The sequence below is a fragment of the Lethenteron reissneri genome, chromosome 32 (genome assembly GCF_015708825.2).
Source record: "Lethenteron reissneri isolate LAM-NWPU_2019-01 chromosome 32, ASM1570882v1, whole genome shotgun sequence".
In the NCBI taxonomy this organism is placed as follows: domain Eukaryota; kingdom Metazoa; phylum Chordata; class Hyperoartia; order Petromyzontiformes; family Petromyzontidae; genus Lethenteron; species Lethenteron reissneri.
Genome location: NC_083810.1, coordinates 11,891,320 through 11,918,329, shown reverse-complemented (window position 1 = coordinate 11,918,329; position 27,010 = coordinate 11,891,320). Strand labels below are relative to the sequence as shown.

Sequence of the window (27,010 nt, the reverse complement as noted above, 5' to 3'; positions counted from 1 at the left end):
AGGCAACCTGTGGATATGTGACAAGGCCGTATATGTGGACATCTGTGGGTTACTGGACTTAAATAAAACGCAAGCTGCATTAAACGTGGGGGAATGCGTGTGTGTCCTCTAGAGATGAGTGAATGCATGCATGGAAAAACAATAATCGAATTTGTCACCATCTATTTAAAAAAACTAGTAACACCGCACACAGATTTTGCGCTGGTTGTGGGCTGTAAATGTGATGGTCAGATATATCAGTTGCTTGCTCGTGTGACCGCTGGCGGAAGGACCTCCAGGAGATGGAGCTCTAGAGGGTGTTTGGCCTACTCATCCATGCCGGCCGTATGTTTTTGGAAGATACGGGGAGTTTCGGTAAAGTCACGTAGGTAAAACTTTTTTTTTTAAACAACTAAATTATTATTTTTTACCTAGGTGACTTTACCGAAAAAACCAAAGAGTTTGAATCCTTGCAGTCACGAAAGCTTCAAATCTAGAATACGGGGAGTTGCCCACACTTCACCCCACCGCACGCAACCTGCCGATCGATTGACTCTGGTGGTACCCGGAGTTACACCGCTGGTTGGACATTGGGGAGAGGGGATTGAAGAAACGTCCCTGATTGTTTCAACGGCCACGTCGGGAGGCCGAATCGGAACCGGCGAACTCTAGATTGCAAGCCCAGTGTTGCGAACCATTTGCAACCACATTTTAGTCACGATGCAAACCTGGTCTACAAACCCGTACGTTATTTTTACGTTGAAAAGCCAGAGTCTTGATAACGTCACCGGTCGTGTAAGTTTGTGCTACTTTTCTTGAAAAAAAAAACCTCATTTCGCGGATCGTTACGTCGTTGGGATTATATCCAAAACATATTTCTAAGAGTGATTTGACGCACGCGAGACTGCACTCCATTGATAAAAAGCATACTTCTCTACGTCCGTGTGCTGCCTGGGCCTTTTTATTCATTTCTTTTGGCTCTGAGTGAATAGAACAATTAGCGTTATAGGAATTCACATTGGGTTTTTGGCCAGAGCTTTAATGCTTGTAAAAGCATGAATAGGACTGGTGTCTGTTAATTTTACTGCTTCGGGGGGAAGTGCATTTCTGTGTGTGGGTGTGTGTATAGTTGTGTCTGAGTTTCTGAATGTATGTCAGTGTGTGTGTCGTGGGGAGCGGTAGTGTAATGGTTAGCGCGCTGCGTTATGAACCTGGCGACCCAGGTTCGATTCCCGCTCACGGCCAACACCAGTGACGATTATCTGAATCGGTCCTGGGCCTCCCCTAGGTAGACTCAGCCTCAAATTAGTACCTGGTGCGGTGTGTAAACATTGCCACTGGGGAGACAAAGGCGACCAGGCATGGTACTGGCCACACCAGCTCTGTTGTGCACAGTGCCAGGCTTCATAGGTGCCCTCTCACTGCGCTTACCCCGACAGTCTGTGTTGCCTACATGGGAGATCTTTTTCTTTGTGTGTAATTGCATTATTGTATGTGTGTCTGCGTGTGTGCGCATGCTCGCCTGTACGCGTACGTGTGTGTGTGTTTTAAAGAGCAGTTATTGTTATCCTTTCTCGCTTGTGGCATAATGGAACGCAGTTTCACTGTGGCATTGAAAGTCTTTTTTCTTCCTTCCCCCCCCCCCAATGACCCAAAAGTGCTGCCAAGTTTTGCCTAAATGTGGGAAACTAGGACGACGCGAGGAAGGAAGGAAGGTGGGGGGTGGGTGGGGGGAAGAGTGGAACAGGAGAATTTGTTTAAAAAGAATTCATGCCGGATCGCGATTGACGTTCGCGCTTGGATTTGAACCCTCGACTCGGTTCGTGGCACAAAGTAAAAAAAAAGATCTGTGTTTAAGCGCACGTAATCACGTGTTTGTCTTGCGCAGTCCGAGAGGTTTTTCTACGCGGCCGTTGCGTGCGAGGGGAACGTTAACGAGCGGCGGTAACGTTTCCTGCCGCCGTTTTTTGGCGTGGGCTGTGTGGCCCGTGGGTTGTGTGGCCCCCGTGGGTTGTGTGGACCGTGGGCTGTGTGGACCGTGGGCTGTGTGGACCGTGGGCTGTGTGGACCGTGGGCTGTGTGGACCGTGGGCTGTGTGGACCGTGGGTTGTGTGGCCCGTGGGTTGTGTGGCCCGTGGGTTGTGTGGCCCGTGGGCTGTGTGGCCCGTGGGCTGTGTGGCCCGTGGGCTGTGTGGCCCGTGGGCTGTGTGGCCCGTGGGCTGTGTGGCCCGTGGGCTGTGTGGCCCGTGGGCTGTGTGGACCGTGGGCTGTGTGGCCCGTGGGCTGTGTGGCCCGTGGGCTGTGTGGCCCGTGGGCTGTGTGGCCCGTGGGCTGTGGACCGTGGGCTGTGTGGACCGTGGGCTGTGTGGCCCGTGGGCTGTGTGGCCCGTGGGCTGTGTGGCCCGTGGGCTGTGTGGTCCGTGGGCTGTGTGGACCGTGGGCTGTGTGGACCGTGGGCTGTGTGGACCGTGGGCTGTGTGGACCGTGGGCTGTGTGGACCGTGGGTTGTGTGGACCGTGGGTTGTGTGGACCGTGGGCTGTGTGGCTCGTGAGATGTGTGGATGGTAGGACGGTGGGACGTGTGGGACGGTGTAGACTGAACCGTGGAATGTGTGGATCGTGGGCCGTGTGGACTGTGGGCTGCATGGACCCCAGCTTGAGAGAGATACTGCTTAATGACTTTGGAGGATTTTAAACGTTTTCGTTTCCGATTAGTTTCTCTGGGAACTTTCACGTGGAATGAATCTTGTGTGGGGTGATTGGTGGGGCGGAACGCCGTGCGTGCGGAGAGCGCACGCAGCACACTGCGCCGCCACATACCGAGAACCCGGCCAACAAAATGTGTTTCAGTTTGTTTTAATTTATTTTTAAATCTATGCAAGATTTGTTTAGCGTTATGTAGCCTAATTGGAAACCGATTTGTTGCTTTTGCCAATAATATGCCTGGATTAATGCAAGGCTGTGCAATTATTGTCAACAAAGTACATGACTTCGGATTCAACTGAATTTACAATTGATTAACTGTTCAAGTTACTCGTGTGAAACAAACTTTAAGCATTTTTTATTAAGTGCTTAAAACCGTTTTGAATTTCAATTACTCTTTTGTGTTTCTGTTGGATTTGGTAATAAGCACGGCGCATATGACTCTACTCATTTTGATGCTTTCCAGAATCTTATGCCTGGGATGTTGTTCGTTAACAGTCTTGTGAATTAATGCTGCTTTCAAATATTATGATCGTCTCTTGAGGCCGTGAGGTGCAACTTATTAAGCACAACGCGTGGACAAATTGAAATCGTAAAACAAAATAAGCTCGAAGTTGGGCAGAGCGAGCGGTGGCACAACACTCGATGCCCTCCCACCGCGACCTCCGGAACGCCGCACGGATGGTGAATCTTACTGCAGATTCGTGTGAAACAATCTAGACGACAGCACCTCTACTGCTGGATGAAGGCCTCCACAACCCCCCCCCCACACACACTATTGCTGCAATTGATAATTCTTCGATAAAAATTTCGTTACAGGAAGATCTTAGTTTGTTCCTGCACCACAGTACAAACGAGAAATTGTCTTTAATGCCACCTGAATGGCAAGGTTTTTGAATATTCATATTCGTAGTTTTTTTCGGTAAAGTCACGTAGGTAAAAAATTAAAATTTATAAAAGTAAAATAAAAATAAAATGAAAAATAAAAATCACGACGTTTCGGAGGCAACACAAGCTTCCGTCTTCAGGTGGAACCGTCACAGCACGATAGCTGTATCAAGTGAAGGTTTTTGAACATAAGTTTTTACGCAAATTTACAGCTTGTAGTTGGCACCGTCAATGCAGTAGAACTGTTATTAGCCTGCGGTGATGTGGAGGATGAAAATAGTGGGATCCTGTTATCCGTGAATTTATTCCTTGTATGATGCGTGAAATGAAAGTGCAGGCAATTGTGGACAATAGGAAGAGATAGATTTCACGGATAATAGGAGTCACTGGTACTGTATTAGGGTCGTGATTTAGAGAAGTTCGTTTGTATCTTATGTAGAAATTGAAGCACTCTAAAAATGTAGGGAGTACATCTATTGCATCTGCTGAATGCCAAAATTGAGAATTGCAGGTGCAAGTGATGATACAATTTCAGATTGGTTTGCACACGCGTAGACACCATCTGCCTCCTCTGCTATTGACAAATACAACATTTGCAACGGTATGTAGAGCTGCAAAGTGCAATTTTACAAATGGTGTTCGTCTAAATTTACCTAAATATCCAATTCTGCAGTGGGTGTATTTCCACCATTTGTCAATTGTTTAGAGGCTCCCACACAGAACGCTTACGAAGCCCAACGAAGGTGTCGTGGCGTATGTTTCTTTCCGTCGTGTTTTTTTGGCAATATCTTGCCCGACATCTACCCCACCACCGATATTGGGTCACCGAGAGTCAGGACCACGATGGGCATGTGTCGTTTCTCTGCTGTCGGCTCCTGCTCCGCCTGGAGCACGCTGACCCCCCCCCCCCCCACCACATTCGCAGCACTGACTCTTTACCTCCCTTTTAATCGCCTTGTCAAAAAACATCTTTTCATTTGACTTTTACTGAGCGGACCTGAGCTGGTCTCCGCACCTCGCGGTCACTGACCTTCGGGCAAGTGAAAATTGCGCTCGTTACGAATGATCATTATTATTATTATATCTTGGCCGGGTGATGCGCCTCGGTCAATTCTTTGAAATGCAAAACCTAAGCGGCAAATATTGGCCCCCAATGCATTACGCAGCTTACCGCTGAGCTGGGTGACATTATGGTGAACGTGTGGGGGTTGTTCTCGTCGTGCCAAATTGTAAGCTGCTATTTCAGCTACAAGGTTGTATCACCCCCTAAACCCTCGGATAACCCTCCAGGAGTTAATTGCACTGCGATCATGGACACTGATGCAATCGGCGTGATCTTCTCGCTCGTATCGCCTCGGCCCTCTTTCACGCGCTGGACCGTTTGAGGGCCTCATTACGCCACTTTGTTGCTAATGCCACCGCAATGACATTTACTGGGGTTTTTCTTTGCTTGTTACCTCTCTCTAATAAAGTATTTTTATATATTTTTTGTTAAAGTGTGCTACTGTTGAGACATTGAAGATATGCACGGAGTAGGGGGATGAGTTTCAGATTCGAACATTTTAGATTTTCATGGAGAATTTTGGATGGCTTTCAGATATTCGGACCGTTTACACTTTGGAATAATAGAATGTGACATTTGTGCTGACAGTCACCACGTCTGCCGATGCCACGGGACGCCACTTTTTGGTGGTATATGCAGGGAATTGACATGATTTATATGATCTCTCGGATCAATCAAGTTTTGAACGTATTTCAGATTAATCTGAGTACAGTAGAGGCTGCTTTGTTTAGCAAATAGATGTCCGTATTGGACATGTGATTTGCGTCTGACGGAGCAATCTTGTGAAAATGCTGTGCCACCACTCACTCATAATTTTGCACGAAATTGCATGTTTGACAATCATGCAGTTGCTAGCGAATTATATAAAGGTAAAAGCAGATAAATCTTATTTATTTTGTTGTGAATGCAAATTGTGGTGTACTTGGGAGTTCACGGGCAATATGGAAATACTATTAACCAATTTAATTAAAGTCACGTACAGTAACCAGGATACACTTCTTATACAGTATTTTAAAATGTGCGTGAAATGCCCAACTAAGATTAATAGTCTCATTAGCGTGCTCCGGGCAAGCGGTGTACGCTCGCATGCGTCACCGGAAAAAGTACAGGGCTACGCTATCAAATTGTATTTAATAAAAAAAAATGATGCAGCGTGATAAATGACATGCCTGGCAAGCGCGCACGTCAAAGTACAATTTTCCCATGGGAAAGACGAATACAAAGACGGTCATTGTTTCGAGCCAAATGGGTTCTCATCAGGGGCATGCCTTCATGTGGCCACACACGATCCCACTGTGAGAACCTACGGCAGTAAATAACGGCCCGATTTCGTTTCGTTCTCTACCCCCCCCCGGACACCCTCCCCCTTCTGTTAATCAGCGGTAAATTAGCCTACGCTCTTGGCACCGTGCAATGAGCTGTGTAGCGGAGGTGTTGAGTTTATTACCTCTCAACCGTGCCGTGGGTTAAGCGCCGAGGAGAGTGCGGTGTCATTTTGGTGTTCCTTGGAACGTAATTGTTATGCAAGCCGAGAATTGGCTGTATAAGCATCCCAGAATAAACGGTGACAAATGGGTCTGCTCCGACGCCTCGGATAAATTTAGCTCGGACCTTGATCTCCTTGGACTTTGCTCTTGGGCACACGATTACATATTGGATGGTAGTTGTTGCGTCCTACATTTGCGCTATGATTCTCGGTGGTGCCATGCGGAATTGTGCCAGATGTAATTTACTCGAAGGGATAACGCCAGAGGAATTTACCGAACGAAGGCAGGCCCATGAATTGGCGTCGTGCAATGCACTGTTGTGCAAATTATTGAAATTAGGTATAGCCAATGTCACATGTGTCCACTTTATATATGCTCTAAATTTACTGGAAGTAGTGTTATGTGCGCGTGTGTGCGCGCGCGCGTGCAGAGGCTGAGAATATTTTACGGCCGTTGTCTCGACCAAAACAATACGTTGTGCCCTGTTGTTGCGATCTGCCGTTATTTGAGTTACATTTTGAATCTGTGGCATGTTTCTTATATGTGTTGTGTCTGTGTGTGTGTAGAAATATTTCCAAGCAAAATTTTGATGACATGGATGATTAAGTTGTGCCCCAACTCGTTGACAAGGGAGACTGGGGTTGGGAGAAACTCTACTTTGTCCCATGTGACAATGCAGCAGTGTATGGTCGTCCTTATTAACGAATGGCAATATCCTTTTGCCGATGAAATGGCCTAAGGATAGGATCCAGCAGCTCTGCAGCCCGAGCTTAACAAGAGCCACCCAGTTACTGATAAATACATAAAAGAAGAAAATTTTTGGGTGATATAGCTTTGTGTCCTCACATCCTCAAATAAAAAAAATGTGCCAGTCTGGGATTAATAGAGAACCCAAGGTTGCATTTGTACAAAAAACAAGGCAAATGATAGGAACTTAAAACTAACTCCCGGTCACGCAAAAAAATTAAAGAAGAAAAAAACATTCTCCCAATGCGCATCGCAAGTTTACCTTGTGCATACCAAGCAATCGTGATAATCCAGCAGGCAGATGCTGCTCTCCACGTCCAATTTCTAACCCCCTCTTTGCCGCCTCGTATTGTGGGCCGAGGAAAGATTCTGCAACGTTTCGATAAAAAAACGCGACTTGAGAAGGCACGGGACTGGGCGAGCAAAATACTTTGTATGTCGTGTTCCCAGAGTGGCGTTTTTAGTTCTTTACCTCGGAGTGTAACGCCGTGTGTCTCGAGGTAATGAGCACAACTCCAGCGCCACAGTTCACGAGTTCATTGTCCTCCCTTGGCCTCCAAAACTAAATCGCCCTGAATGTGCTACGAACTCGTCAGGGATTCGGATCCTAAGCAGCGTTTAGCCTGGTTGGTGCTTCGATGGGGGAGTAGTGGCTGGGAATACCAGGTGTGTTGTAGGCTTGGACTGAGAGGTGGCTCAGAGGAAATGGTACTCCGACAATGAATCTGTTTGTGCAGAGCTGTGAGTGTTACCTCCCTTTCATATGTTGTGGGTATTCTCCGGGCACTCTGGTGTCCTCCCCACGGTTAGCGCGGTTGGCTACGTATGGTGTGAAAGAGGTTCAACATACATACTCTGTCACGCTAAACACTAATGCGTGGAATTGGCCAAACACACCAATGTAGGACTATTTAAATGAATGACTTTGTAAGTCTATCTTGGATATTGTTTCTACTCGGGTTTAAATCCAGCTGGTTCTGTGTATCTGGGTCGGTGACCTATACAATATTTTGGCACCCGGCACACCGCATCCATAGCTGGTGGCTACTAATCACGTGCCGCCGCCGGTCTGCCAGCAACTTTGAAAAAAAAATTAATCGAGAAACGAATCCGGGATTATTACTGCGCTGAAACGCTCGCTTGCAGCTGTCGCAGATCGCTGCGCACGCTTCCAGTGAGCCCAGCCAGTCTGCGCAGCTCGTAGGAGCTAAATGGCTCAGCCCACGGAGATGTGCGAGATCCCCCAAAGCAAAAAAAAAAACAGAGCCTTCTTGTTGTGCGCAGCTTAATGAAACTGCAGCATTTTAATCCGGTTTTTAATGCTCGGGTAAATTAATAATAGTGTAATTTAATACAAAACAGTTTTTGCGTGGGAAACTTTTACTCCGCAGGGTCCAGAGAGTGAAGGAAAATGTTGGGTTCATGCCGTGTTGGTTGGGTTCGAACCATCTGGTTGGTCTCCCCCCTCCCCCCTCATCGCCTCCCCCTCTTTCTCGTCCGTCCCCCCTTTTCCCCTTGTACGTAAGTTATCGTCCCCCTTGCCTTGCGCCCATATAAACTTTCACGTCTCTGCGAGAGAGAGGCTCTGCCACGTGGGTGGGGCAGTGTGCTCAATCCTCCACCTCCTCCTTCACCAAGCCCGGCCACACCGATCTCGGCGATTTTGTCATCAGACTTTTTGCGCCCCCCTCCCTCCCCTTCTCGTTCTGTGATCGGTGCTCTGTACCAGGCTCGCCGTTGAGTTGAACTACAAAAAAATGCCATCCGGTCGGGTTAATGCCGTGCGTCGGCTCTGTTGTTACTGCACTTTGGGTGCGGGGGCTGTGGGAGCGTCTTGACCTGCTTCTGGAAGGGTGACTCGGGGTGACTGCCACACGGGGACCATAGTTAAACCTCCTTCTCACAAATTGGCTGGTTAGTTTGATTATGTCTGTAAGGCTGGGCACGCCTGTTAACATTAATCTTCTCCGAGCCGCACGGTTATTTATATATTTTTGGGGTTTTTTTAATTGGTGTGCTTCATTTGTCGCTTAAAGTAACATAATAGTCTTGAGAGGGGAGAGAAGGGAAAAAAAGTCAACACATCTGGCATCGATAAGTTGCCTCTTAAGGTGGATTTTAAACAGCCGTTTCTGCTTTTCATTGCTACTTAATATAGCGTGTCAATTCGTTCCGAGGTTTTGGAAAAATTATATATTTAATACATTTTATATATCGCTTCGTATTATTTTAAAAGTTCACAGTTGTTTGGCTGAATTTAGACTCGGGCTTCGGTACCACCGCACACGTCGAACTCCGTTCGCTTATGACGTCACGGGGGTCTTAATATCAACTTTACAGTATATTGCTCACTTTGGTATTTCCCCGTAGAATTCTCTTAGGCGGGACCGTGGAAGGCAAATCGCTGACGCCGTGAAAGCGTGGCTCATCGGCGGCGAGCGCTCCGAGCCAGCGCTGACAACGGAAACTCAACAACCCTCCGCTAAAGAGGGTAGAGATTAAACAAAAGGTGACATTTCGGGCAATAATTGCCCTTCTCGATGATGTGAATGGCCCTTTCTCTCTGCTATAACCGAAGGCGCATTGCACGAGAAACATCTCCTATCGGTTACTGTTTCTCCCTTAGGGCAGTCCTAGCTGGAAAAAAAATAAGTGTTGCGATTTTATTATTTGTGCGCCACGTTGAGGCTTTGCTCATCGAGATTTTACAGCCCTGAGCCAGTGGGTGGCAATTGCCCATTCCCATGGCAGGGGCAAGTTTTTGCGTAGGACAACCTACTACAATTGGGTACACGTGTTACTGACCCTGGTGGGATTGTGTGCTGGTTCAACGGCCAACCAGGATTCGAGGCTCAAACCTTCCGATTGCGAGCTGAGCCTCTCTGTTAGTGTGTGCTTGTGCACCGCTGCCAAGGCAGGGTTGCGTGCTCTGTTCGACCCACCACTAGGCTACCCCCTGCAGCCGTTGCAACCAGTGATGACCCCGAGGTCCGAGAAGACTTTCCACAGCGGGGTCGGGAGAGTGTACGGGGCGGAGGTGCGAAGGGGTGGCCAAGGGAGCGCCGCGTGAACGAGAGGAGGCGCCTCTGAGTGCGAGCGATAATGAAATCTGGAGGTGACCTTGTTGACGGCTGATGGCTTCCAAACGCGGCGGGACACGAGAGAGAACACTGTCGGTGGGGGGGTGGCGGCGTTAACGATCGCTGCAGTTTAATTGCACGGAGGCCGCTGAAGTGAGCGGGGTGCAACGTCACGCTGCGTGTCACTCGAGAGTGGAGACGTTGCACTTAATTCTCGCCAGGCTCTCCCGCTTAGCCCTGCCTTGTTTGCGCACCTAGGCCTAGCGTGGCACTGAAAGCCTTGCGGGGTGCGGCCCAACCGCGGCGCTGCCTGTTGCAGGTTGTCCGTGGTTCGAATCCAGCAGACCGCCCTGGCTATTACTGTGGGTGTGCTCACCAAAACAGATACGCGCCGCCCGCTTCGCAGTGGACGCTAATGATCCCCTGACGGCGTTCGAAATGAGCGGGCCGTTTGTCTGCCGAACGCAGTGGTCCAAAATTTGCGCCGTTTAAATGAAATGGCCGCACGTTGCTGAAATTGGGATTGCTCAAAGCAGCATCGCTCTCTGCCGGCAGACTACGCCCGTTCCGTGAAACACAGCGCTTCCGTGATCGCCCTGCGCAGTAAGAATGACAAGAAAACCACGCGTAGTGAATTGTTATTAATTATGATTGAGCTGTGCATGTCGATTTTTGAGGAAAATGGTTCGTGGCAAAAACTATCCTGCGCATTGTGTTGATTTTTATTTGAAACGGCGTAGACTCTTAACCCCTATTAATCTATCGTACAATATTTATTAGGTGCTGCCGAAGTGGACTCTTGGTAATTATTTCATTTATATGAATGCGCTCGTGCACGTGCATTTAAATATTTATTTGCGGCCTTGTGGGGAAGAGAGGAAAAAAAAGCAATGCAGGGTAATTCAATTTAAAGCATTGCTTCACAGCTGCTGCGCCTCGGTGCACTTTACGGATTTCACAACGTCCGTGAAAACGTCTCCGCGAAAGATAACGGCGGCTGAGAGCAATACCCCGCTGACTGCCGCGAATTCCCCGGGGAGGCGAGCGCTGCAGGAGACCACGGCGGAGATTCTGGCGGAGCGAAAGCGACGGAGAGGAGAATCTTTAAGCCAAAGGCACTTGGAAACGCCTCGACCCTTGCCCCACGGAGAGACGTGGCCCAGATGATGGTCTGAATGAAAATGTCCCTCAAGCTGTACACCATCACAAACGAGTGTTCCTTAGGGGGAAGGATTATTTGGCCATTTTAATTGTGGGTTTGTGTGTGCGCGTGGCCAGGAATCGAACTCGGGTAACCAGGTTCATAGTGTAGAGCACTATGAACTCTCTGTCCTAAGTTCGATTTATAGCCATTGCGTTCATAGGTATTGGCTAACAGAACTTTCCCCAACAGCCTGTGTAGGCTACAAGGAGGATCTTTGTGTGCAGCAATGCATGGAGAGCGGTGGCGTTGTGTTTAGCATTGTTGCGCTACGGTCCTGGTGTCCCAAGTTCAGTTTCTGGCCACGGCTGACATCAGTGGCGAATATTTGAGCTGGTTCTGGGCTTCCTCTCGGTCGACTCAGCCACGCCTGGAGTGTAAACATCAGGCACGTCATCTTCTCGTGTGCCGTACTGGCCTTAATAGGTGCTCGCGAACAGAATTTTCCCCAGCAGTCTGTCGGCTTGCCAAATAATTCTCAAATTATACCCCTCGCTATATATACTTCAATAACACGGCACCTATGTCCTTGCAAAAATAGTCAGGTACGAGCTATCGGGTTACGTAGTTCTAATTGACCAATCAGGCCAGTTCTACTTCATTACATTCCTCAGGTGGCACCATTAATCATTGTCACCTGTGGGCACACACTGTTTACGATTGGAAATTCAGCAGATAACTTTTTTCCCCTAATGTGCTTTTCAAGTTTTTCAAATGATTAATTGACCCCTGCTTCTTTGTCATTGCTTTCAATCATTTTAAATATATACAGCACATGATTCTGCCGTGAGGTAATGGTTAGCCCACGTAAACTTCCAATCCAGAGTTTGCGATGCAATCTCCCAGGGCCGTGCTAGATGATCAAATCCTACGTGGTCCGCTTTACCACTTGCACGGGCAATACGTTGGCCATACTCGTCAAAGTCAACATTATTTCCCTCCTCAATTGAGCGCGTGGCGACGGACGATGCAGTATTCCACATTTTTCTTTGTGGGGGCAAACGTCCATCCGTAGGGCAACCCACTGTTGACTTGCCCGACAAACCCTGGAGGGATGACGGGCCAAGTCGGGGGGTGTCCCCTAAACAGAACATTAACTTTCACCGCCTTCTGCTTGCGAGCCGCTCGCTCTGCCTCTGAGCGGCCGGGCTTTATTTTATTTACTTATAAAAAAATTTGTCTCCAGTGCCGTTGCTGCTTTGTTGGCCCGGGACGCCATTGACAGGGAGCTTTTGTGGTGGCTCCAGCGGGCTTCGCTGGAGTCCAAGCGACCGACCGATACTACATTGGCAGTAAAGTTGTTGTTGAGGCCGCTTTGAACGATACAGACTTGACAGCGCACGGTTGCGTACGTCTGCACCTGTACCCCCCCCCCCCCCCCCTTGGGCTAAGGCAGAGATTTTTGAGCCAGCCTTGACCGCCACTTTGTTCTCTTGCTCTCTCATATTTGCACTCGAAAGTGAAACTGTGTCTAGATAAATAATTTCCTCATGCAGATGTCAGGGAAGGGGGTCAGGGTTCCGTGGTTTTTTGTCTGTGTCAAGCTGTTACGTCGTTGAGACCCGGGAAGTTTCTCACCGGTGGTTGCCCCGTTGATGCATCTGGCGACCTTCAGACATGTCTGAGCCTGTTGGATGTCGTATCCGACACATCGTGTGTGCGCATGTGTGTGTGTTCTGACAGCGAGGCTCCTACCGCAAGGAAACAACATCATTGGAACTTAAAACACTCTGTAGCTAAATTCTTAGGTAAATTCGCCTAGTAAAGTTTTTAAAACCCGTCTCGTTTGGACAGTAAATAAGAATTTTCACTCGCTGTGCAATGCACGAATCATGAAGCATGAGAATGTGTATCTTTAACCGAGTGCGTTAATGGATTGTTACAGTACGTGTTGTGTTGTAGTTACATTAAAACGTTAGATAATAATATATAGCTCTATTTTTCACTGGACATTGGCATCGTTACAATAAAATGGAAGTTCATTATTTTATGTTCATGTTGTTGTTGCTGCTGCTGTTGAAGCTTGTCTTTCCACTTCCACCTTCGTGTCGTCCACCGACTTGCTCTCAAGGTTGCTCTGACCCTGTTTGTCTAGAGGCTCGCTGGGGGATGTTTTGTGGAGAAGGGATCGGAGTGGGGCGACCGAGCGGAAGACCGAGAGACAGGATCGTTTTTTCCCGATGTGATTTCAGGATCCTGTTGTACGGCACCATGTCAGGCATTTCGCTCCAAGTTCCTGAAGAAGCTGAAACTGCAAAAAAAACTACGTTGCTGGTAGCAGCGGCGGCGGTGGTGGTGGTCGTAGTTGTAGTAGAAACGGAAGTGGTGGTGGATTGGTGCATCTCGTGGTGGCCGTGACTTCGTTACCAATATTTGTAGAGCTGTTTGCGTCTGGGCAAGCCTAACGACCCGTACCTCCGGTTCGAGGGGTTTTTGTGGCCGACGTGACAAGCTGGACACCGTTTTCCTCCGCGAGCAAATTGGGCTGTGGCCATTGCAGACCACTGCACGCCCGCCCCCCTTGCCTGCGGCATCCCGAAGTTCTAATAAACGAGATTTGGCCCTTGCTGGGCAATCCAGAGAATCGCCCCCCCCCCCCACCCCCGTCAGCAGTTTGACAAACTGTAATGCGGCAGCCGATTGGGAAAAATGACTGAACATCGTTATTCCTATTATTACCCTCTCCAAGTGTGTAATCCGGCACAATATAGTAACGCGACATATATAGGAAAGATATAGATTATTTTTTTTTTAGCAGTTCCACCGGGGGATTGTTTGTCACGTTGATATTTATTGACGCGGGGAGATCGGTATTGGAGGAAGAGGACCCATTTTCTGCTGAGTGCTAAACGTAGACGATCGATGCGAAGGTCTCCATCTCCGCTCCGGTTTTGCGACACGGACAAACGATGGCGACGCGGCGCCACCCGCACGTCCGGCTGCTGCGATTTAAAGGTGAGCGAAGCCGATGCCGCCGTCATTATGATGGAGCTCGTTCGCTGGAGAGAATGGCGCACGCCGGTAACGCAGCAGGTCCTCCTACCACGGATGTGGAGGGGGATGGGCTGTGGAATGGATACTGTGCAGGATAAATTGCAAACGTGAGCACTGACCCAGCCCCTTTGAGATCCAGTATTCGAAATCCAGGTTTCGGCCACGTGGCCTGTGATTAAAATGGGCTCTCAAATGTGTAGAGTTGATGATATTAGCTAAGTCACACATAGCTGCACAACATTTAGTTTACTTATTTAAAGAGTATTACAGCTCCGAGAATGATTCAGTGGAGTTTGATTGACACGTGTGGATAAAGAGGGTATGTTGAATTGTCTTCAGTTGTAGTTCTGTTTCGTCATCTTCTGGGGCCCCTGTTCTTTGACACGAAGCGATGTACGACTCGCTGCGAGAGTTTCAGATGGAAATATATAAATCCCATTATCTGACGCCAGGTCGAGCGAGCGGCTCGCAATTGCAAGGTTGCGAGTTAAATTCCCGTTTGGGGTTGACTCGGGCCGTCATGCCTCCAGGATCTGTTAAAATCAGTGACACTTTGTGAGTAGGTGTCAACAGCGGGTTGGCCTATGGAGATTACTCGTCCCTGTCATAGGACTGTGGAGTTCCACCACTCTGGCTCAGGGCTGTAAACAAGAGGTGAGCACCACTTTTAATGCTCGTTTGTAAGTTTTTGAGTGGTGCACAAGCACGGACAATACAAATTTCGGCATATTCACCGGTAATGCTGGCCTACAGAGGAAACGCAAAATAATAATTTGATGTTTCCTCTGTAGGAAACATGAAATAATGTTACCTATTATAATAGTTGGCATCCATAATACAGGTTTTTTGGGTTAGGATCGCGTAAATAGGACGTTTCGCCAGTAATTATCACCTAGTTTCAGATTGTAAATGTGACTTTGCTCTTCAACACACCGGTGTGCTGTACTAGTAACGAATTGGCACGTTCTGTTTACGTGACAAACCTTACTAGTTGGCTGTGTCGGGTGGTGGCGGTTTAACGACACGTATATTTACTGCGATCTAACCCAAAAAAAACTGTATTATGGATGATATTGGTCGCGAAAGCCTGCGTGTTAAACAGGCACATCTTTGACCTAAAAAAATGTTTCTTAAAAGAGAAAAATAACGAGTAAACGTGGATTTAAATCAACGTTGCCGTTACATTCCCCCCCCCCCTTTTACCTATGAAGTGTTACAATGCGAGTCGCGTGGGGCTTTGCGGTGGGCGCGTGACGCTCGTCTCGACTGTGGGCCACTGCGACCCCAGGAATGCGTGCCAGTCGACGCTAATCCGGCGGAGACAATGTTGCGGTCTGGGCTGGCGCGTGACGGCCGTCCGTGGGCGCGGGCAGACATCCTGCGCGCCTTGGCCCCCGACGAAGCGCCGGGGCTTATTTAGGAAGCCGCCGTCGCCGGCTGTCAGCGACCGGATTCTCTAATTTCCTCGTCTGCGGCCGTCTTGCCCTTTGTGCGACCACGCTCCTGTGTGTGCGCGTGCGTGCGCGGGAGGGTAAGGGTTAGTGCGCTGCACGGCGACCCGAGTTCGATTCCCGCTCACGGCCAACACCGGTGACGATTATCTGATGTGGTCCTGGGTCTCCTCTAGGTCGATTCGGTCTCAAATGAGTACCTGGTGCAGTGTTTAAGACATCGCCAATAGCGAGACTAAGGCAGCCGGACGTGGTGTTGGCCACCCACCCCCTCGTGTGCTGTGCCGGCCTTTATAGGTGCTCACTAACAGCACTTGCCCTAACAGTCTAAGTCAATCTTTGTCTTTCTGTGTTGGGTGCGCAGTAGTGTTACGGGTAGCATGCTGCACTATGAACCCGGTGACCCGAGTTCGACTCCCGCTCACGGTTCACACCGGTAACGATTATCTGAATTGATCCCGGGCCTCCCCTAAGTCGTCTCAGCTTCAAAAGGAGTACCTGGTGTGGTGTTGACCACACCGCCCGCTCCTGTGCCATGCCAGCCTTATTAGGTGCTCACTAAAAGCACTTGACCCAACGGCCAGTTAAAAGCTACAGGGGGAACCTTTGACTTTGTTTTGTGCAAGCACGCGTGGTAGCGTGCGCACGTGCATGCGGGCAACGGAACGCGAGCGGAAGTTACCAAGCAGGTATTGTCAGTTTATCTGCGGAGCAGAAGCTGACCTGCCTAAAATACTGCAGATCGTTTGAGAAGCCAAGTTGGCGTATGCAATGTCACTTGCATGTAATGTCACCGCACCTCGTCAGCCACGTGAATGATTGGTTTAGAATAAATTACAGCCTCGTTATTTTTCGATTTAGAGCTTTCGTGACTGCAGGGATTCATATTCTTGGTTCTTTCGGTAAAGTCACGTAGAAGGGAAATATTAAAATAATAATAAAGAAAACCATACTAATAAAATACTAAAGATAAAAAAATTAAAATGTTGTATTTTTATTATTTCATTTAGTTTCCTTTCTACGTCACTTTAGCCTCATTATTGTGTTGGCCATTGAGTTTTGTTTGAGAATACTTCGCTGCGCTGGTCACTTGAGGTTGGTGAAGGCGAGGCACAAGGCCTGATGCGATCGGGGGTACATTCCTGATGATTTAGTTATCTTCATTGCACGTACATCATGTAAATGGCATTCAGATAATCCAGCTGGATTGATGCACAGTGGTGGGAGAGATAGGCTCGCAATCATAAGGGTATGAATTTGCAACTTGACTGGGGGAAGGGGGGGGGTCGCCTCAGATCTTCGATTCCATAGGGTAGATAAAATGCTCACCGTTTTGTAGAATAAAAAAATGATAATGTGTAAAAGTAGGTTGTCACGTGACAGGACTTGATCCTACCGTAGGAGCGTGGAATTTCCACCGACAGCTCAAGGCCGTGAAACGAGAGAGGAGAACTCAACCCCCGCCCTGAGTGATGATTCGCTCTTGGGCGCTGTCCCGTACAGCGGACGTTAAACGTGAAGGACGTCTAGTCCGCTGACTGTCGAATGTCCGAGGTTACCAAGCGTTCCTCCTCCCCAAGGATAGGGCTTCATGCATGTCATGGCTGAACACGGCTTAATGAGGGCACACACGATACCTCGCGTCGATAGTCAATACAATTCCCCCAGCACGGTCAAATTCCCTCTGCGTGGCAAAATTCCTCCCGAAGAGATTCCTTCGCTGGACGTCGCTGCTTTTGCGTAGTCAGCAGTTCACCTTGGCCGTGCGATGACTATGTCCGGTTCACAAATCTCTACGTAATAATAAGTGTGTCCATCTTAAAATTGAAAGAATAATTTGAATTTATATCACGTGTAGGTGGGTGACGCCTGTGGTTCGGGCGTTGTGCTGCGAACCCAGAAATTCTGGTTCATTTCTCAGTGGCGAGTCGTACGTGAAGTGGACCTGGGAGCCCCCATCTTTGCCCAACCCACGCTGACTAGCGTGGTGAAGTATGGTCAAACGATTCCCAAGACTGGCGGCAAGGCTTGGGGAGGCCTTCATCCAGCAGTGGATGATTGATGGAGGGCTGTAATAACAAGAACAATGTCAATACTAAATCCATCTCAAGAACCCTGTATATGGCAATCGTGTGAATGTAAGCAATATAGATAAGAAAAAAAAAGGTTTTAAACGAGCGGCCAAAGAAAAATTCGAGTTGGGAAGATTGAGCAGCTGTGTGTGACCCATCTTTTATAATCCAGCTTATAAACACTGCCATTAATAGACTTGTTCGAAAAAATGGTTCAGTTCATGGGTACTGCATAAATAGAGGGATGTACAATAGGCCTTCGAATAGGTCGTTGCATATTTATCGGTTACTCATTCCTGAAACCTTTTGAGTTGGTGTTATGCATATCGGGCGATGCGGTTGGTTATGCGTACGTGCATCCACGCGCGCACACATCGCTACTTGCCAAAGATAACAGCTAGACGAAATACTTATCCACAAAGATAGCTGCGAGGAACATGATGAGTCAGCATTTGAACAACAACAAAAAGTCTGATCTCTTGCTCAATTGAACATTGAGGGTTAGTGCTCTCACCCCCCTCGCTTTTACACCCTTGAGCCACTGGTGGAAAGTCTACATTCTTCTGGCAAGTCGAGCACCCACGTGGACGAGCACTGTTGACTACCCCACAGAGTGGGGGGGGGGAGCATTTTCATCACAGAGACGATGGGGCTGTCGATTCCCAACCAGGATTTGACCTTTTGGCGTCATCTGGTCCAACCCATGTGAGACTAGGCTCTAAGGAAAGCTGTCTCGGGTGTGGAACAATCAACTTCAAGGACAGTGCATACAGAGTTATGTTTTTTGTTTGCATTATGACTGCAGGTATTGTGGTCTATGCAAACATGACTCCTTGTAAAAAAAAGGTGTCAGTTTTGTTGCCAGATAGAAGGGTAAAAAACCAATTATATTTTTTACTGCCAAATGAGGTTCCAATGGAGGATTTGACCTCTCGCTTGTTCGCTCGCTCGTTCCCGACGCTGACCCACCAGGCCGGTTTTTAAGCGTTAAAACACACTTACACGTGCCTCTGCAAAATCCTGCGTCTGCTTTTTTCTATTCTCTGCATGTATCGGGCTGTCGTTTGTCATAGTAGATCACCGCAAGGTCAATGAAGTACGACAAAGCAGTTACTCAGTGAACCGAGGAGCCCTGAATGTATCTCGGCGTTGGAATCGTCGGCCCACGAGCTGAAGGACTCCACGTACACTCTAGAGATTCGGCTGATTGATGTCCAATCATGCCCATAACTATTTAATCAGAAACTAAATACTGGACGGGTTGACCAGATGGGTTATGAAAATAGTTAATTCATATTTTTGTTAAGAAATCATAGCGCAGAGGTCCAAAAAAGTGCAATGACATTCCTAGTGCTGCAGTGTCTGGAAGCAATTATGCATTCTATAATGCGGATGTGAAGCTTTCGTGTCATCGGGGATGCACGTGTCTGTTTTGTGTGCTCGATTACCTCCCCTGACATGGAGAATTTATTTAATAAACACGGAGCCCTGATCGTGACGCCCGCCCACCAAGGAGGTTATATTCGGCTGTGTTCCGATGAATCATTGATGATTCCGGAGGTGACCGCTTTCTCCCCGTCTACTGAGCCCTTGATCCACACCGCACAAGCTGTCTCAATTATTCATTCAATTAAACTTGAAAATAAGCCATCTCGATTGAACGAAATAAGAGAAAAAAAAGGTTGGTCAAAATCACGTAGGGGCACCGTGTGGCTTGCTTTTTGGTTCTTCTTTGCTCAACGAGTTCGTATCGCGTTGACTCTTCTGGGTCGGTTCGTTCATACGGAATGACTGCGCTTAGCCGGTTCACATGAGTTTAGTTCCTGTCCGTCACAAACCACCCCCGCTCCCCTCCCCTCCCCTCTCCACCGCCACCACTCCGACAACAACAAAATATATCTTGGTGCATTATCACAATCTATGAAGCGCTTTTTTGTTTCCCACAGATGTCCAGTAGGAGGGGGGGGTGTTAGAAAGTTACAACAACAAACAATACAAAAAAACCCGATAGGGGTGCAAAGTATAGGAAAGGGGTTAGCAAACCTCTTAGAAATAAGTAGAATAGTATAAATTGCGTAAGCACACCAATCCTCAAGCTTGGGCATTGACAACACCGAGTCCCCAGTCCGCATCGAGGGTTGCTGGTGGTGCCGCGCGAAGGAGCTGCATCGTCTCTGTTGCCGCCACGCAGTCGCCGTGACGCAGCGTGCCGCGTCGTGAGCCTCTGCTCAAAAATCTCTGCGGGAGATATCGGCCTGACTGCGAAGCGGTGGTTCCTCTCGAACCGCCAGGGAAAAGTCCTGCTGACATTTATGAGAAGGCGACGAGCAATTCAAAAAAATGTTGCCGGTTGGTTGGGGTTTTGCGTTTGTTTTCAGTCGAATACCAATTACATTTGCACGGGATTCGAGCGAATTAAACGTCCGCTCTCATTAAATCTCGAGGATTTTCCTTGCCCTCCGTACTTCCCGAAAAATCCACGGTTTTATCGGAAGGTTATCTAGCTTGGATCTGCGTTTTCAGCATGAATTTTGTAGCAAAACGTGTGGTCATAAAAAATGAATTTCTCAACAACAAATTTGCACAACAATTGGAAGCGATGTGTGCATAACACAGACCGGCACTGAAGCTACAAACGGTCTGTTATACAGTCTACGTCGTATTGGCATGGGCATGCCGAGGCTCCTTATGTGGAAGTGAAATGCTCACGAATCGAGGGAGAAAAGTCGGCAGACATATTTTCTTGGCAGGCCAGAAGGGTTCTCTGTTGACTCGCTGGCTGGGTAAACGCATACCATCCATGTTTGCTCAGCACTGACTTTTCAAATGGGCTTTGCTTGCCAAGCCCAGGACTTAACCAACAGATGTGCGCCTGTAACTCTCCTGAGGCCTGCCTCTGTGTACCCGGGTTGCTCAGCGTCACTTCGGTATGTACGTGCGTTCGCACGTGTGGGCGTGCGGGATGATTCAAGCACTTCATTATCGTGGCCACACCTGGGGTTATAGTCATCGGTTGCGAGCGGCATTGAAACTTACCTACAGCCGTCAAACTCTGGTCAGCTTAGACTGCCAAGTGCATTAGCTGGCACCGTGTGGAAGTGAGGAGTTGTTGGGAGGCCACAGGTCGGGCCAAGCGTGGCCACCACACTCATCCGCTTTGTGGGCCGTTTGGGCCAGTAGGTGCTCGCTAACAGGATTTGCCGCCAGCATGCTCCAGGGTGGTGGGGAGGGGGGGGAGGAAACTGTATTTTTGTTTAAAACAAACGATCGGCTTTAAAAAGAAAATCGCGTGTTAAAAGTTATTGCGTGCATTGGGCTGCGCGTTTTGTGCTCGTATCAGTACGGGCACCGCTTTTTAATGAGGCGTTTGTCAACTGCAACGTTTTTGCGTTTAGTTCGTTCCTTCCCCCCACCGCCCTCCTTAGCACGGTCGGCTACGTACAGCGCCAAAGAAGTTCAACGTACAGATACATTGCCACAGCGGTCTGTAAAACGTCTACACGCGGGACCTTTGCCTCTGTGCGAACGTGCACGTGCTCGCGCACGCACGCACCTGCACGTGCACCGACCTCTGCGCTCATGCCCACCGGGTGCGCGGCACACGGAGTCCGCGCACGTGCGCCTGATATGAAGAAAGCCGGCTTGCTTCAGTTCAAGAGGACAAATTCTACTTGGCTCACGTTGACTCAAGGGGGGGGAGGGGGTAATCTGCAATTTTGATGGGGTAAAGTAACTCCACGAAGAAGCAACTGCATCTGGGCTCCTGGACAAAATCTGTTGTTGTTTCATCGTGAGCTCTAGTGGAATCAAAGTTTTACCCTCGGTGGGTATTAAAAAAAAAGATTTTTATCTTTTGCCCGTTGTTTCCCTCTCCCCGGTTAAGCGTTACATTACGGCGTGGCTGTAAAGCACTTGGGCAGAGTGAGTGTCAGCGGTAAGGATGGCACTCCTGTTGATGGCACTCCTGTTGCTCATAACACTTAGCTCGGAATGATAGCCCAATCATGTGCACTGATGACCAGATGACTTGTCTGTACTAATTTATAGGCATTTAAGCACAAGCTGCACGTTGGATCAATTTGTTACCTTCATTATGCGTCGTTGAATTTTGACACAACAGTTACGAATATCGTTGCGTATTAAATATGTTTCTTCTAGGCCGGCAACGCCATATTCACTTGAGTCTTGTTTCCCATTGACATAAGCAGATATAATGAAAACATTTCAAATGGAGGGACGTAATTAATTTTAAATACGAGTTGCTAAAATTACAAAACCGAATTTTCACGCGTAAATAAAACGGAATATCGGCACAACTTATGCAGCATAAACACACTTCTGACGTAAGTAACACGTGCTTATGTAACACTGTTGGAAGGAAAACGTGTGTATCCAGATTCCACTGCATATGCACAACTAGGACACGGATTGAAATTACTCAATCCCTCCATGAGTTTACTCACAGGTTTACAAAAAAATTTGTGCAGAGTAGGTCACAATGTAAAACAAATAAATCAGACACGAAATATGATAATAGAAAAAATGTGTAATTATAATCTTATGCTGGCAGCTCACAGTTGGAAGGTCATGAGTTCAAATCTTGGAAAGGGACTGATTCAGCCCATCATCCTGCTGGGGTTTATAAAATAGGTACCACTTTGTGAAGAAGTCAACAGTTGCTATAGATAGGCTCTCCTCCCAGCATAGGAATGTGGAATATACATCACTGGTTCAGCAAGAAACCACTGACTCTTTGTCTGTACTATTACATTATTAACAAACTCTTTTCTTTTACAAGGTAAGGCCCATTGAGCTATATAGCTCTTTTTCAAAAGTGGTCTGGCCACAAATTTTCGCTAAACACAGTGGCTTATCACGTGGGAATTTATAACAGCCAAGTGCCCTTAAATGCACGTTTCTAAATGTGGAGGGGAAAACCGGAGGATCCGGAGAAAAATCCACACGACCATGGAGAGCGAGACACGCAAAGTCCAAATATACAACAGGCGCCAGGCTTGGGATCGAACCAAAGTCCTCGTGCATACCGGGCGTGGTAGTTACCACCGCCTAGCCACCGTGGCCCCCAGCAGAGTTTGTACACGCTTCGTGTCGGCCAGGGAAGTTGCTTCTCTCTCTCTCTCGCTCTTTCCACTCGACTCCGCCTGCTTTGGTAGCTGTCGTAGCCGTTCCTGAGATGAAAATCACTACATAGGAGAAAACAAACAACTTCTGAATGGGACCACTTGATGTCTGCGTGGGCGCGCGTGAAACCCAACGCGTTCGTCAGAGGCGGACGCGAATCGTGTCGCCCGCCCTGCAACGGCCGAGTTAAGCAACGGTATTTAGTAACTTAATTGGGTTTCGCGGTTTCGTTCGGCGAGCCCGCAGTCAAACCAAAGCGTTGTCGTTGCGGAGCCCTGCCGGGCTTGTTGAGTGTTGCGAAAGAGAGCGCGGCTCTGATGTCGAGAGTGCGCGCCCGCGACCGCGACCGGCGCGCGTGTGGGGATCTCTAAACGTGCCGTCGCATTGAGTCGCGCCCAGCGCCAACTAGCCTTCCACAGCACACTCCCTCATTCACACATTCCTGCGGACACCCACGGTTTTCGATGTTGTTTTTTTTAATATGTAAGGCCGATCCAATGTCCTCTCTGACGTCAGCCCGCATAGCACAATTGTTTGCGCGGGGCGGTCGCCTTTATTGTTTTTGGGAAACCCTCAACGTCAGGGTGGGGTTGGATAATGATGATGATGTACGTGCGCGTTATCGGTGATCTCAACAACGTCAAGTGACACTTCCACACAGACGCCGCCTGCGCTCTTATGGTCTCGACCGCCACCGTGTTTGCGTGGCCGTTTGAGACGATGGTGAACGTTGTAAAAAAAAACCCTGCCGTGGCCGCTCTCCAACCACAACCCGCCTTGTCTCAACCATGCCGGCGGGTTGTTGCGCCAGCGGTCGTGGTGGCTACGCCAGGAGGCTTGGGCAGTCGCTTTAATTAATCTCCGTGCGTGCTGTTGAACGGTCGTGAAGAATGAGCAAGCTTGGCAAGGTTTCACGTGTTCATGAGAAATAAGAACAGTGCCGTATTGACGACCACTAACTGGCGGCCTGGGAAGCCCGGTGCCTGCATTTATTGCACGTTTCAGAATCCTCGTAATGCATTCTAAAGCAGCCATCTGGTGTAACAAAAAATTAGTTCTCACATATGTTGCATCCAATTGGGTCACTTAAATTCTGGATCTGCTAGATGCCGCTACGTTCTAAACACTACCATCTGTACAGCTCCCCCACCGCCCTCGCTTTTCGACGAATCGCTCGATTAATCGCGTGTCGCGGAAAGAACTGGGGGGGGGGAGGGAGAATGAAAAAAAACCACCTCACTTCTTATTCTTGGTTCTTTCGGTAAAGTCACGTAGAAAGAACCAAGAATATAAATCCCTGCTGTCACGAAAGCTTTAAATCACCTCACTTCTGTTCACACACACAAACACACACGTGCCGCTGGACGGGAGGTTAGACTTTGTTACTTCAACGTAACCCGGTGCGCAGTGATTACCTGTAACAGACCCTCCTGCTGTATGTGCGTACGTTGAACTTCTTTCAAAACCGTACGTGGCCAACCGTGCTAACCCTCCTTCCCCTCCGTGTGACCCCCTCGCCCGCGTGCCTTCCCGGCGTGCAGCAGTCCCTGCCCGTGGTGCCGTGCGCCCGGGCGCTCTACACCTACGAGGGCAAGGAGCCGGGCGACCTGCCCTTCAGCAAGGGGGACCTGGTGTTCCTTCGGCGGCGCATCGACGACAGCTGGTACCACGGGGAGACGAGCGCCGGCGCTCAGGGTTTCTTCCCCGCAAGCTACGTGCAGGTGGGTGGGGCTCGGGCCGCTGCATTTGCCGCTTGGTGGAGGTTTGTCGCGCGCTGGCGATGCCGTCCGCGACTCTCTACGCATGCGTTGAATGAAACTCCGATGCGGCTATTGGCACGCCCTCGAACAAGGACGGTCACCGCATCGCGCGATGCTTTCGGACGCGGTTCTGCGGCCGTCAGCGAACACTTTTCCTTCCGATATTAGGAAAAATCATCATCTAGATTGACAAACACATTTCTTCCTCACCGCTTTTTGTGTTTTGGTTTGTTATCCTTGCCCCCCCACCCCTGCACCTCCGATTAGCACTGTTGGCAAGAAATAAATTCTACATGCATACATACATGTTGCCACGCGTGTTGGATAGTACCAACAGCAATGGCCGACCTTAACCCGTATCTCAACTCGCCCCACGGCAGGTGCAATCACCTTGTCCGCAATTTCAAGATCCCTTCGAGTGACCTTTTTAATGCACACGGCCTGCTGCAGAGAAATGTGTTATTGCGCAGGAGTCGAACTTATTTCATGGAGAAATACAGGGTGTTTTAAAAAGATGGACCCGATCTCAAAGCAATAAACCCTGTATATCACGGCTCGAATGGAGCCACGTTGAATGAAATCCGCGCATTCATCGATGATCGTTCCGAGCTTATCGGCTCACTGCATCTGACGACATATCCTTGTTTAATCAGTGACAGGTGAAGCCTGGATTCTATCCCGGAACCTCGGCAGTCCCAGCTCAGCGCCCTGGGGCCACTGAGCCACCCAGCCGACTCAGAACTGACTAACCGTAGCCCAGACAAAAAGACAAAGATCCCCCGTATAGCTTTAACAGACTGTTGGGGCAAGTGCTGTACTTTTGAAGGCCGGCACGGCACACGAGGGGGTGGGTTGTCAACACCACGCCCCCGCCCGCCTTTGTCTCCCCAGTGGCGATGTTTACACACCGCACCAGGTACTCATTTGAGGCTGAGTCGACCAAGCGGAGGCCCAGGACCGGTTTAGATAATCATCGCTGGTGATGACCACGAGCGAGAATCGAATTCTGGTTACCGGTTTCATAGCGCAGCGCGCCAACCGCTACACTCCCACTCCCGTAGCCGCAACCCGGACACACACACACAAAGATCCCCCATATAGCCTCAATAGACTGTCGGGGCAAGTGCTGTTAGCATGCACCTATGAAGGCCAGAACGGTACACGAGGGGGTGGGTGGCCATAACCACGCCCGACCGCCTTTGTCTCCCTAGTGGTGATGTTTACACACCGCACCAGGTACTCATTTGAGGCTGAGTCGACCTAGGGGAGGCCCGGGACCGGTTCAGATAATCGTCTCCGATGTTGGCCGTGAGCGGGAATCGAACCCCGGGTCGCCGGGATTATAGCGCAGCGCGCTAACCACTACACTATCGCTCCCCACTACACACACACACGCAGTGGGACACGCACGCACCACCAACCCCCACGATGTACCTAGTTAACCCGCGGTATCGGTATCGGCGAACTGGAGGCTTGGGTGTTGGTTGGTATGCAGCGAGGATCGTGTGCGTTCGCCTTAATGGTGCTGTGACCCTGTTGATTCTGGTTGAGTGGAAAATGGGAAATCATTAATTTGTAACAGAGACGCACGCACTTGTATATAAATTATATATGAGTGGCAGGCAAAGATTTTTTTAGGCTAACGTTGGTTAGGACTCGTTTACGGTTCATTCTTTATGCGCTTGTGCTTTGTTAGAGAATAAGTGAATTCACATTCGTGGTAACTCTACCGTTAAATAAAATAATGAGCGTGTTTTTGCAATTTCCCACCCTCGTCTCTGCGATTTTTAAACTGTTTGGCATTTAAAAGTTGGCGGATGAATTGTTGACCGTCTGGCACGTACGTCTTGACTGCAGCGATTCTTGGAATGTTTCAATGTTATTGGAAGAAAAAAGCCAAAACCTCTTGAGTACGTTTTTCCCGTTAGGGGGTTACTTGTATAGTCAGTCGGAGATCATTAATACGTCACCGTATCCTGATCTTTTTTTTTCGGTCACGGATCATATATTTCATCCTGATATCCTTTGTCCTCAGATAATCTACGCGTGTAGGATTTGTATCGCGTAGGAATGTTTTTGCCCTCGAGTTGTGACACGGATTTATATCGTAGCGCGTGTGCTGCTTTCACAAATCGCACTATAATAATCCACGTGTCACGCTGTTCGATAAAAAGGGGGAAAAGTTGTCACGCGACAGCTTCGCGCATTCCGCGAGAAGAGATTCAGCGAGAGACAAACGCGCGCATAAAGATAATTATAAGAACGGTACGAATAATAATGATTATTGGTTTAAGAAAACGTTTGCAGGCAGTATTCCCTCGTTATTCACGAGCTGATCCGAGAATCGTATCTTGAACTCCACACGACTGCATCGAGAGAGAGAGAGATTAAGAAAGTGATGATATAGAGCCATGAGAGAAAATGTGATGCAATATAGTGGTGA

The 27,010-nt window shown here is 48.7% G+C and overlaps 1 protein-coding gene across 3 annotated transcripts in view; it reads left to right on the top strand.

Annotated features, from left to right (window-relative positions):
- LOC133350039 (E3 ubiquitin-protein ligase SH3RF1-like) overlaps window positions 1-27,010 on the top strand; it is a 102,516-nt gene that overhangs the window by 35,970 nt on the left and 39,536 nt on the right. For 2 of the 3 annotated variants that reach the window (XM_061564004.1, XM_061564002.1), the window contains exon 2: window positions 24,349-24,528. In XM_061564004.1, coding sequence (XP_061419988.1) covers window positions 24,349-24,528 — 180 coding nt within the window. The remainder of the gene's footprint in view (window positions 1-24,348; window positions 24,529-27,010) is intronic. The other variant, XM_061564003.1, reaches the window with a different exon arrangement.